The sequence below is a fragment of the Tachyglossus aculeatus genome, chromosome 7 (assembly GCF_015852505.1).
Source record: "Tachyglossus aculeatus isolate mTacAcu1 chromosome 7, mTacAcu1.pri, whole genome shotgun sequence".
Classification (NCBI taxonomy): domain Eukaryota; kingdom Metazoa; phylum Chordata; class Mammalia; order Monotremata; family Tachyglossidae; genus Tachyglossus; species Tachyglossus aculeatus.
Genome location: NC_052072.1, coordinates 23,817,783 through 23,828,965, shown reverse-complemented (window position 1 = coordinate 23,828,965; position 11,183 = coordinate 23,817,783). Strand labels below are relative to the sequence as shown.

General features: G+C 48.1%; 1 protein-coding gene across 2 annotated transcripts; it reads right to left on the bottom strand.

The window, feature by feature from the left end:
* Positions 1-2,810: 2,810 nt before the first annotated feature.
* IL10 (interleukin 10) lies at positions 2,811-8,086 on the bottom strand. 2 transcript variants are annotated; one of them, XM_038749624.1, is made up of 5 exons: positions 7,901-8,086; positions 6,551-6,613; positions 5,768-5,917; positions 4,922-4,987; positions 2,811-2,970 (listed from the first exon to the last, which is right to left on the bottom strand). In XM_038749624.1, the coding sequence occupies exons 1-5, from the start codon at positions 8,063-8,065 to the stop codon at positions 2,878-2,880; spliced, it is 537 nt and encodes a 178-aa protein (XP_038605552.1). In that variant the 5' UTR covers positions 8,066-8,086; the 3' UTR covers positions 2,811-2,877. The 2 variants fall into 2 exon arrangements, with proteins under 2 accessions (XP_038605552.1, XP_038605553.1); XM_038749625.1 differs by having other exon boundaries at positions 6,551-6,610.
* Positions 8,087-11,183: the final 3,097 nt, after the last annotated feature.

Here is an 11,183-nt window from a genome sequence, read left to right as displayed (position 1 = left end):
AGTCAGTCGATCATATTTATTAAGCGCTTACAGTGTGCAGAACATTGTATCTTTAAGCTCTTGGGAGAGTGCAGTATAACAATATAACAGATATATTTCCTGCCCACAGCAAGCTTAAAGTGTAGAGGGCAGCGATCTTGAGGGGAACATGGCTACTAATTTTCTGATACTGTCCCTATCTCCTAGTACAGTTTTCTGCACACAGTAGGTCCTCAATAAATATCCTTGTTTGACTGATTGATTCTGAGTGTCAGTCTAATTGCACAGAGGAGTCAAGTGGCTTACCCAAGCTCACACAGCAAATCTATTACTGGGAGTGAAAAAGTCAGGCAACTGGATTTCTGGTCACGTGATCTTTTCCTATTCATTCACCATTCATTCAATCGTATTTATTGAGTGCCTACTGTATGCAAAGTACTGTACTAAATGCTTGGGATTGTACGAAATAACAAACAGGCACATTCTGGTCCACAGCGAACTTGCCTAACTGCTCTGGTCATTTGATTTATGGTAGGGCATGCCTTCTAATGAAGCTCTTTACTTCTCCCTCTCCCCTCTCTCCTCCACTTTATTTTTTCCTCTAATCTTCAAACACTGGTCCCATTAACCACTGTGGTGATGCTGCCAAGGGCCCTCTTCCAGGACCCTAGAGTCCAAGAGTGAGTTCTGATGGGTGGTCAGCCTTGCAGATAAACAAGAAATTATGTGATAGGATTAGAGGTATGCTCACTCTGCTCCTAAGAGTGGACTGATCCAGAAGCCTGGGCCAGAGGAGAGATAAGACCAGGCAGCCCCGAGGCTTTACAACATTAGGCAAGTTAAGCACCTGGAAGTGGGGGTGAACAGGGGGTAAACAGGCGACATTTTTTGAATTCCTATTTCTTCTAACTCTAATCACCCCCATGCCTCTGGAAAATAAATGTCTCCCGCTCCTATAAGTCTGTAGAGACAGAATTATTTGAGCTGAGACAATTCTCTGGATCATTAGGGGCAGAAATTCAGGTAGAGAGCAAAAAGGTGGTGTGGGGGATGACACCTCCTTCGTGGGTCAAATTCACCAGTTAATGCTCAACTCCCCTCCCACACCCCACAGTCGAGCTTCCTTAGTAAGAAGAATCCTCATCCAACCCTTCTCCCCACGCACCACCTCCCCATACCAAAAAACTTTTCAGAACTTTAAAGTGTCTCCTGCCTCCTGTCTGGATCTTTGAAAGTGAGCTTCAACAGACAAAGAGGTACACGGACTGTCTTCGAGAGCTTTTTTTTAATTCCAAAATAAAAATCTGATACAAAGACAAATAATCAAGATGATCGTGCATTCAAACAACCAATCAATCAATAGTATCTACTGAGTGCTTGCTGTGCATTGACTACTATGCTAAACTCTCTGCAATGTAGAACAAACTGGGGTTGGGTGCTCAGGAGGTCACAGTTCATGGAGAAGATGAACCAGTGAGAACCATAGGTCTGAACTCTGTCCTTCTCCACCTGGGCCCTTTTCCATCCTCTAGCTGTCTCCTCCAGGGAGTGCTGGGATGGTGCCTGCCGCAATTCTGGAAGTAGAACTTCTCCCCTGAATGAGGTGCAGGAGTTTTGTTTCTTACTCCAGTGGTGGCCCCAGATCAAGGCCAGGAGGCCTCGCTTCTGACAACTCACTCTCACCATTCTGTCTCATACCGACCTGCTAGGACTCTGGTACCGAGAGTGATGGAACCTGGTTGGGATGGATTTTTCCCAACCCTAGGGGTAGTTCTGGCGGGGGGAAGGAGACCCCACTCCTCTCCCTTTGGAAGGGTGCTTGTCCCTTTGAGGACATTTGAGGGAATTTTCTAAATATTAGAATCGATACCCCAAAGGAACCCAAACGGACCAGCTTCACCATGGGAGTCGCTTCCTTCCTGCCCGCACCTAAAGCCCCCATCCGGACTCCAAGTCAGTTCCAGGAGGATTGCTGAATGAGACAAGACACTTCCAACTGCAGAGAGAGGGTTCTTGCTGAGGACTGACTGGCTGCCTGACAATCCATTGCAGTCAACTAAGTTCTCTCAGCCCCCTCAAGATACCGAAGCAGTTGAATACCAGTTAAAAATCCACCTAAAATGGTGGAAACGGATCAAGCATCCCCCGACACTTCCCATCTCCAGTCTGGAGAAGAAGGCTCTGATCATTCTGACCCATGAAATCCGAGTTCTATTAGAACCAAAAGCAGGTCACCCAAAGCAGTCTCGTAGGCTGCAGAGGAAAAAAAGGGTATGTTGGGGGTGCTGGGAGAGGTGTCCCTGTAGTCTGAGCTTGGACTAATAGGGAAACATCTAGTGCCGGTCCGCGATGAACCACCTGACAGGAAGTGGGTCACCCGGCGTACCCGATTCCTCTCCCTTCTGCAGAGGCCGATACCCCAGAGCCGTAGTAATCTGGAGTAGACCAAATGGCACAGACTCCTCCTCCCCCCACAGTGGTTCTCTTCAATTAGGGGGAGGGGTGCTGTAGACTGCAGAGAGGAGTTGATTGGGGCTAGCAAGGAATCCATAAGCTTCTCCCCATAAATAACCTGCATTATTTTCCTGGAGCAGACGACCGGGAACGAAAGTCAGTGTAAACAGTTTTAAGATATTTAGAAAAAAAAATAAATAACTTGAAAAAATAACTCCATTTTTCTTCTCTTCAAAACAGGTCAAAGAAAAGCTGTAAAAAAATAAATATAAAATTGGCAGCTGAGGTATCAAAGGTAATAAATAAGTCCGGTGGGATTACGGGATAGTTCGAGGAAGGCCCAGCCCCCGGAAACCCTGGGGTTGGGAGTCCGGGGACTGGTTGAGCTTTTGTTCTGGAGTTCTTCTGAGATTTTCTGTCTTCTAGGGATGTCTTCCAGTGGTCTCACTTTTGTATTTTCAGCATCAGGTAGGTTTCCATGTAGTTGATAAAAATGTCAAATTCACCCATAGCCTTGTACATGCCTTGGTCTTTGAGCTATTTAGGGAGGAAATGGAATTTGGTCAAAATCCAAGTCTTCTATTTATCGAGAGCTGAGCCAGGGTTGACTCCTGGTTCCTCCAGTTTCCTGCTGTGTGACCTAGGGCAAGTCACTTAACTTCTCTGGGTCTCTGTTTCCTCATCTGAAAAAATGGGATTTAGTACCTGTTCTCCCTCCCCCTTAGGCTGGGAACTGCATGTGGGATGGGGACTGTGTCCAACCTGATTGTCTTGTATCCAACAAATACCATTATTATTATGATTATTGTTATTATGATTATTATCTTTTTGTTTCCTGGGGAAGGACACAATCAATCCCATGGGGAAAGCAAGGGGCTGCTAGGCTGGGCCAGCTATATGGGTGAGACTTGAATTTGGATCCTAGAGGGTGAGGGGGAGCCTGGGGTTCCAAATAAGTCAAGGGGCAGGGATGCCCCTGCAAACAATAAGCTCTCAGTAAATACTATTGATCAATCGATCGATTGAGTGATTAAAGGCTCTCCGAGGGCCATCAAGTGAGCATCTAGAGTGGACTCAAGTTTTCTCTCTGAATATATTATGATTGTATAACTCCCACTCCCTTTTGGTTTCAGAGAGCACAATTCAGCCCCAGGGGTGTATGAGGTCTTGAGAATTTACCGAGAGTCATTTAGAAACCCTACAGACACTTCACAGAAAACAAGCTTAACCAAGAAGGCGGCCTTGCCCGCTACAGCGGAGGCGATAATGCGCTCTCGGTTTTCACACGCCTTGCAGAAGGTACGAGGGGAGAATTTCGGCTTTTTGCGGGGTGTGCGGGAGTAGGGTTGGCTCTGGCTGACTGGGGCTGGGTTCCAAGACCCTTGGCCTCTGTCATACTCAAGATCGCGGGCCCAGCTCTGAGGCAGTGACATGCCTACGGCAGTCTCGGCTTCCCCTACGCCTCTGGGTCTCTGATGATTGCGCTTCAGAGAACCCAAAGCTGCATTTCAGAAGCATAGAGCTGGAAGACCTCCCCGCTGTCCCCAACTCCCTCCTCCCTCTATCCCCAGCTTCTGCCTTCTGGGAGGACTACCTCACCCCATTCCCATCAGATGGGGGTGGGAGGAAGGGGCCTTTCCTGTCTTTGGCAATTTCCATGGAACTCTGGTCCCCATTCCCAGACCTCAGTACTATTTTAAAGCCAGGAAGTTCTTCCTGATGTCTAACCTCAGTTCCTCCTAATGGTATTTTTGTTCATTTCCCTGTAGTCTATCTTCCAGGAGCCACAGATTCCTAGAACTGGGAGCAACCTCAAGAGTTCATAATAATAATAATAATACAAATTGTGGTATTTGTTAAACACTTACTATGTGCCAGGCACTGTACTAAGTATTGAGATGGATACTAGCAAGTCAAGGTGGACACAGTCCCTGTTCCATGTGGGGCTCACAGTCTCGATCCCCATTTTACAGATGAGGTAGCTGAGGCACAAAGAAGTGAAGTGACTTGCCCCAGGTCAGCCAGCAGACAACTGGTGAAGCCGGTATTCGAACCCATGACCTTCTGACTCCCAGGCATGTGCTTTATCCACTATGCCATGCTAGTTCAACCCTCAGGGCAGATAAATGCCTCACCCATCCAGAAAGTGTGGGTGTGTGTACACATGTGAGCTTTTAAAATAAATCTCCAGCTAGGGAGATTTTACCACCTGACTATGAGTTCATATTCCTCTGATGTCTCCAGGGGCTGTCTTCCATCCCCAGTCTCAACGTAATCAAATTTCACCCTATTTAGGGGGCTTCCCAAAATGTTAACAGGTATCAAAGGGGGAAAATCCCTTGCTCTTTTCCTAAAAGAGAACTCTGTCTGACTGTCTGCCTCTCTCTCTTCTCTCTCTCTCTCTCTCTCTCTCTCTCTCGCTCTCTCTCTCTCGCTCACTCTCTCCTCTCTCACTCACACCTCTTGGGTCCCAAGGACCTAGACTCACCTGGTCATAGGTTTTTTTGATCTCTTCAATGGCTTTGCTCTTCTTCTCACAGGGCAAAAATCTGTGCTGTGAAAGAATAACCCAGAGACTTTGAGCAGATGCCCTTTGGGAAACCCAAACCCACCACAAAGGCAGCAAGTTTCCTTGTTTCCATTCACAATTGGGGAGCTAAGACCCAGCGGGGTTAAATGAGTTGCTCAAAGTCACCTAGCAACTCAGTGGGAGAGCTGAGATTAGAACCCGCTGCCTGGACCAAACCTATCTAGTTTCTGTGGAATGATTTCAAAACGAGAGGCAGGGGCCCCCCCACATAAATCTTTCAGCCAAACAGATCCTAGAGGAAAAGGGAAATAGGGTCTCTTGAGGGCTGACCAAAGCTGTGGACTTGCATCAGCCTGTCTCTGTATTCCAGTTTGGGTGTCTCCAGTGTTTGAGTAAAAAGTCAGGAAACCCCTTTGGCAACCTCCGTGTTCCCAACCAAATAACGGGGAGGTGGGGGATTGGGTTTGGAGGGGTGGTGGCGGGGAGGAAAGGGTAAATGAATATACTTAGAAGGATTCTGTGGTCCTGTGGCCTATGACTCAGAATGACAGGAAAATTGTTTGCAAATACCCAGAGCTATGTAAATGCTCACTGCCTCCCCCAGTTTTTGCTTAGTGAGAAATGAACGGGGCAGCGAGTGAGTGAGTGTATGGTGTGGTCGGTGCGTGTGTGCATGTACGGTGTGCATGCGTGCATGTGTGGCATGTGGGATCTGGCGTGCCCCAGAAAGAGATGTGTGTGTTGGGTGTCTCTGCCAGCTTCCCCTGGGCTCCAGGAAGGTTTGCTGACGCCGCTTATACTCACACAGCGCTTTAGTTGGTGCTGCAGGCTCTGGAGCTTTTTTCCCAGGGAGCCCACGTGCCGTTTGATTTCTTCGGTCTTCTCCGCCCTGGGCATCACCTCCTCCAGATAAAACCGGATCATATCCGACAGGGCCTGGCAGCCCAGGTAGCTCTAGGGTGAGCCGGAAAAGAAGGCGCATGAGGCTTGAGGCCATGGAGGACAGGGGTGAGGGGGATGGGGGGGGGGGTGCATCTAAGTGAAGAATCCTCGCCGAACACCTTCTCCCGATCTCAATCCTTCCTCGAGACATCCCCATGGAACCTCCCTCTGAGTCATTGCTGCACCAGGTAAACCTCTCACTTTCACTTATTGCCTTGTGCCGGACAGGGCCCGGGTCCGAGTGACTGACTTATTTTGCATCTGTCCCGATGCTTAGGGACGGTGCTTGGCTCATAGTAAGCGCTTGACCATCCCCACGATTAGTATTCTGATTTAAATTTCTCTGGGAACGATCATTCAATCGATGGTATTCATTGAGTGCTTACTGTGAACAGAGTACTATACTGAGCACTTGAGAAAGCCCAATACAACAGAGTTGGCATTGGCAGGCACGTTCCCGGCCCACAATGAACTTACATTCTAGAGGGGGAGACAGACATTGATATAAATAAGTATGATGAGCACGGACCTCCAGAATTTGCCTGCAAAAGCCACTAAAGTTCCTCCAGTCTTAACCACACGCACACATATCTCTGCCTGGAGGAAGCTGAGCTGAGGGAAATGCCCCAAAGGGACAAGTCTCACCTTAAAATCTTCCAGCAGATCGGCCTTGAGCAAGATCGTGTCCAATCTGTCATCTTTCTTCTGCTGTAAGAAGCATAGGATGGAATCATAAGGAGAGGTGCAAAAACGATCGCCCTGGACTTTTGGTTTTCAGAGAGTTCGTGCTGAGGATGCACCTGGCCGAGGGCTTATAAAAGGGGAACTCAGACGCCTCAAAATGAAGGGTTTTGGATGGCGGAGCTGTCATTTTTCAGATCTGGATGGAAATGAGAGCTCCCTCTTTGCATCTGGTTCCACTTAGAGTCCTGTCACCTCGGGGGCAGAGAAGGAAAGTGGGCATCCCATTGTGGGGAGGAGGGCCTCCCCGCTTCCACTCCGCTCCCCTGCCAGCTTCTGCCCTGCTCAGATCTCAGGAAACCCTCCCTCTATGGAAAGCATCCCCCTCTGGGGCCCGAGTTCACGTCCGAGTTCAAGCATTCAGTCCATCAACTCGTCAAGGTTCGTCAGTGCACCCGGGGCCCAAGTCCTTCATTCCACGGGACAGTTTATTGTGATAAGTGCCTAGTTTGGGATGAGGCGTTGATTAAATATGGCCCACTTCTATTCTGACATCCCGCTCCCTTTTCCTACACAGAGCCGGTTCCTCTCAAGTCTACTTTGTCGGGCACCGAGTCAGACGGCAGCATCTAAATGCTCAGGCCATTTTCCGATGGCCATTTACCCCGCGTTCACCTTTGGTTTAACTCGGTGAACTCTCCATTTTACACGTCAAGTACTGAAAAAGTGTCATTCAAATGGCTGTCACGTGGGAACGCTTCTTGAAATTACCTTCCAAAATTTTTCTTGGCTCCTCTCCACTTTATCACACTTAAAAGAAGAGTAGCCAGAGTGAGCTGGTCACTATGGAGCTTCTGGGTCCCAAAGGAACCCCATCGCTCAGATTTTGGAAGCGCCGGCTGAAGAACACCCTCACTCTCTCCCCAGCCCACCCAAGGCATTTTTGATGCCGAGGGTTGAATCATTTCTAAATAACATGAGACCAGGTTTAGAAAGTCCTGCAGTTGCAAAATCTCCCCTTAGGGAGTGGTGAGAGTTTTGCAGCTTGCGAAAGGAGTCGATACGGAGAAAAGTTTCTTGGTGTGCAGAAACTGCAAGTGCCGCACTGCACAAATGTTGGCTCTTCAAGGAAGAAGCAAATGCTCAAAGCACATCATTTCTCTCAGCATCACGGTCCAGCAGGAGACACCAACCCCCACAGCACCAGAGTGGGAGAAAATTTTGGAGCGAGTGGATTGGTTTAGCCGGATCAGGGCAGAGCAGAAGCAGGGGACAGAAGGAGAAAAAGCGGCAAGAGGCATCATCAATACTTACAAAGTAGTTTTTCACCTCCTTGAAGGTAGATCGCAGCTCTCTGAGCATGGTGGGCAAGGTGTCTGGAAGGCTGACACAGTTCTCTGCTGATGGGGGGTTCTGCCCCCAGGCTGGCTCCGTGCTGAAGATGCAAACCAGAGAAAGCAGTAGGAGGAGGTGATGCATGCTGGGGTGAGTCCTTCTTCTCGTTGGTTGGTGATGAACTTGGTTTTGTCAGAGCGAACCCCGATATACAGTCCTGCACCTTTAGGGTCCCCATTTATAGTCTCAAAAAGCGGGCTGACTTTCCAAGTTGTCAGTCACAAAATGTCATATGTCATAGATTTCCTGGCAAGAGATTTCCTGTGTTCAGAGCCCCTCCCTTTTTCCCCACCTAAGATCGTATTGGGTCGTAGCAGCTACTGGGCTTTGAGGGGTTTTTGTATTGGTAGGTTCTTAAAAATGTGCGACACTCATGTGCACTCGGCCAGACCAGAACTTCTGCTTTAGGGCTATTTTTAGGATGGAAGGAGGGAGGGAGTCTTATCAAAGGGACAATCTCTTTTTTTTGCCATTTGGCAAAATGCTTACATAAATGGTGATTTCCTCCTTCCCGTGGGGCATCGTGAGCGGTACCTATCAGCCGTGGGCACTGAGGCCCAGCAGCTGATGCCAGCAGCCTGTTCCTAAGGCATTAGACAGTTTCAAGCGCCCCCTGGGCTTCTGCTGGGAATTCTGTCAGCAGAATGGGGAATGTATTGAGCGCTTGCTGTATGCAGCACATTATACTAAGCACTTGGAGGAGAGAATTATAATGGAGTTGGTAGGCACGACCCCTGACCTCAAGGAGCTTACAGTGTAGCAGGGGAGATAGACATTAAAATAAATTGCAGATAGGGGAAGTGGCAGGGCTTGAGGCTACATTTATAAATGTTGTGGGGCTGGGGAGAGAATCAAAGTGCTTAAGGGGTACAGAGCCAAGTGCATAGGTGTTGCAGAAGAGGCGGTGAAGAGTTGGGGAATCGAGGGTTAGTTGGGGAAGTTCTCTTGGAGGAGATGTGATTTTAGCTCCGCCAATTATCCGCTGTGTGACTTTGGGCAAGTCTTTTAACTTCTCTGTGCCTCAGTTACCTCATCTGTAAAATGGGGATTAAGACTGTGAGCCCCACGTGGGACAACCTGATCACCTTGTATCCTCCCCAGTGCTTAGAACAGTGCTTTGCACACAGTAAGCGCTTAACAAATTCCATCATCATTATTATTATTATTTAGAAAGGTTTTGAAGGTGGAGAGAGTTGGTGGTCTGTAGATTATAAAGGGGGAGGGAGGTCCAGGCTAGAGGGAGGACCTGAGCCAAGGGGACATCAGTGAGGCAGTTGGCATGAAAAGAGAGAAATGTGGGGTCTCGGTTGGAAGGGGAGATCATCATCATCATCAATCGTATTTATTGAGTGCTTACTGTGTGCAGAGCACTGTACTAAGCGCTTGGGAAGTACAAATTCGCAACATACAGAGACAGTCCCTACCCAACAGTGGGCTCACAGTCTAAAATACATGAGATCAGTGAGGTAAAAAGTAAGAAGGGGAAAGGAAGATTGTGACCTCATGGAAAGAGCACAGGTCTGGGAGCCAGACGGCCTGGGTTCTGATCTCAGCTCCACCGCCTGCCTGCTCTGTGACCTTGGGCAAGTCACTTAACCTGTCTGTGCCTCAGTTACCTCATCCGTACGATGGGAATTAAATCCTCCTCCCTCCAATTTAGACCGAGCCTTACGTGGGACAGGGACTGTGCCCACCTGATTTTCCTGTGTCTAACCCAGTGTTTAGAAGAGCGCTCGGCACAGAGTAGGCGCTTAACAAATACCTTAAAAAAGGGAAGAAATTCCAGGTCCTCCTCCAGCTCCAGGTGATTAAATAAATGGTGGGATTTGTTAAGCACTTATGGTATGCCAAGCACTGTAATAAATGCTGGGCTAGATACAAAATAATCAAGTCAGACACTAGTCCCTGTCTCACAGAACTCGCAGTCTTAGGAAGGAGAACAGGTATTGAATTCCCATTTTAGAGATGAGGAATGTGGGTCTCAGGGAAGTTAAGTGACTTACCCAAGGTCACACAGCAGGCAAGTGACAGCCAGGATTAGAGCCCAAGTCCTAAGTCTTCCAGGCAGGAAGTCCTTCCACCAGGTCACGCTGCTTCTCCAATTCCTGTGGGACTTGGATTGGGAGTCCTGTGAGGGGCAGAGGTTATCTCTTCACTGATAATCTCATTTTTACCCTAGTCTTTAGTTCAGTGTGGGGAGTGCTTAATAAATGCCAGAGAGCGGGAACAGTGTAGCCTAGAGGAAAGTGCACGGGCCCGGGGGTCAGAGGACTTGTTCTCTAATCCTGGCTCTGTCACTTGCCTACTGTGTGACTTTAGGCAAGTCACTTAGTGTTTCTGTGCCTCAGTTTCCTCAACTTTAAAATGGGGATTCAAAACCCGTTCACACTCCTATTTAGACTAGTCCTACGTGGGACAGGGATTGTGTTCATCCTAACTTGTATCTTCCCCAGTGCTTCGAAAAGTGTTTGACACATAGTAGCACTTAACAAATGCCATTATTATTATTAAATAGTAATAAAAACAACAATAATAATAAACAAAATGAGAAGTGAAGTAACTTGCCCAAGGTCACATAACAGGCAACTGACAGAGGCAAGATTAGAACCCAGGACCTTCCGACTCCCAGGCCATTGCTTTATCCACTAGGCCACGCTGCTTCTCATGTAACCCAGCCCCACTTCCTTCCTCCTCCTATTGGAGTATCTGTGTCCCCTGCTTGGTTGTCAGCTCCTTAGGGCAGGGATCCTGTCTACTAATTCTACAGTGATCTGTGTAGCGCTCAGTACAGTACTTGGAAATGTACTTTCCAAGCACTTAGTACAGTGCTCTGCACACAGTAGGCGCTCAATAAATACAATTGAATGAATGAATACATGGCACCCAGTTGGTACTCAGCAAACACTGCTGGTTGATTGATCATTTCAGATACTTGGTTTGCTTAGTGGATGGAACACAGGCCGAGGAGTCGGAAGGTTCTAATCCCAGTTCCGCTGCTTGTCTGCTGTGTGACCTTGGGCACGTCATTTCACTTCTTTGTGCCTCAGTTACCTCATCTGTAAACTGGGAATTGAGACCATGAGCCCCATGTGGGACAGGCACCGTGTCCAACCTTACTTTTTTGTATCCACCCCTGTGCTTAGTACAGTGCATGGCGCATAGTAAGCGCTCGACAGATATTCCAATTATTATTATTATTATC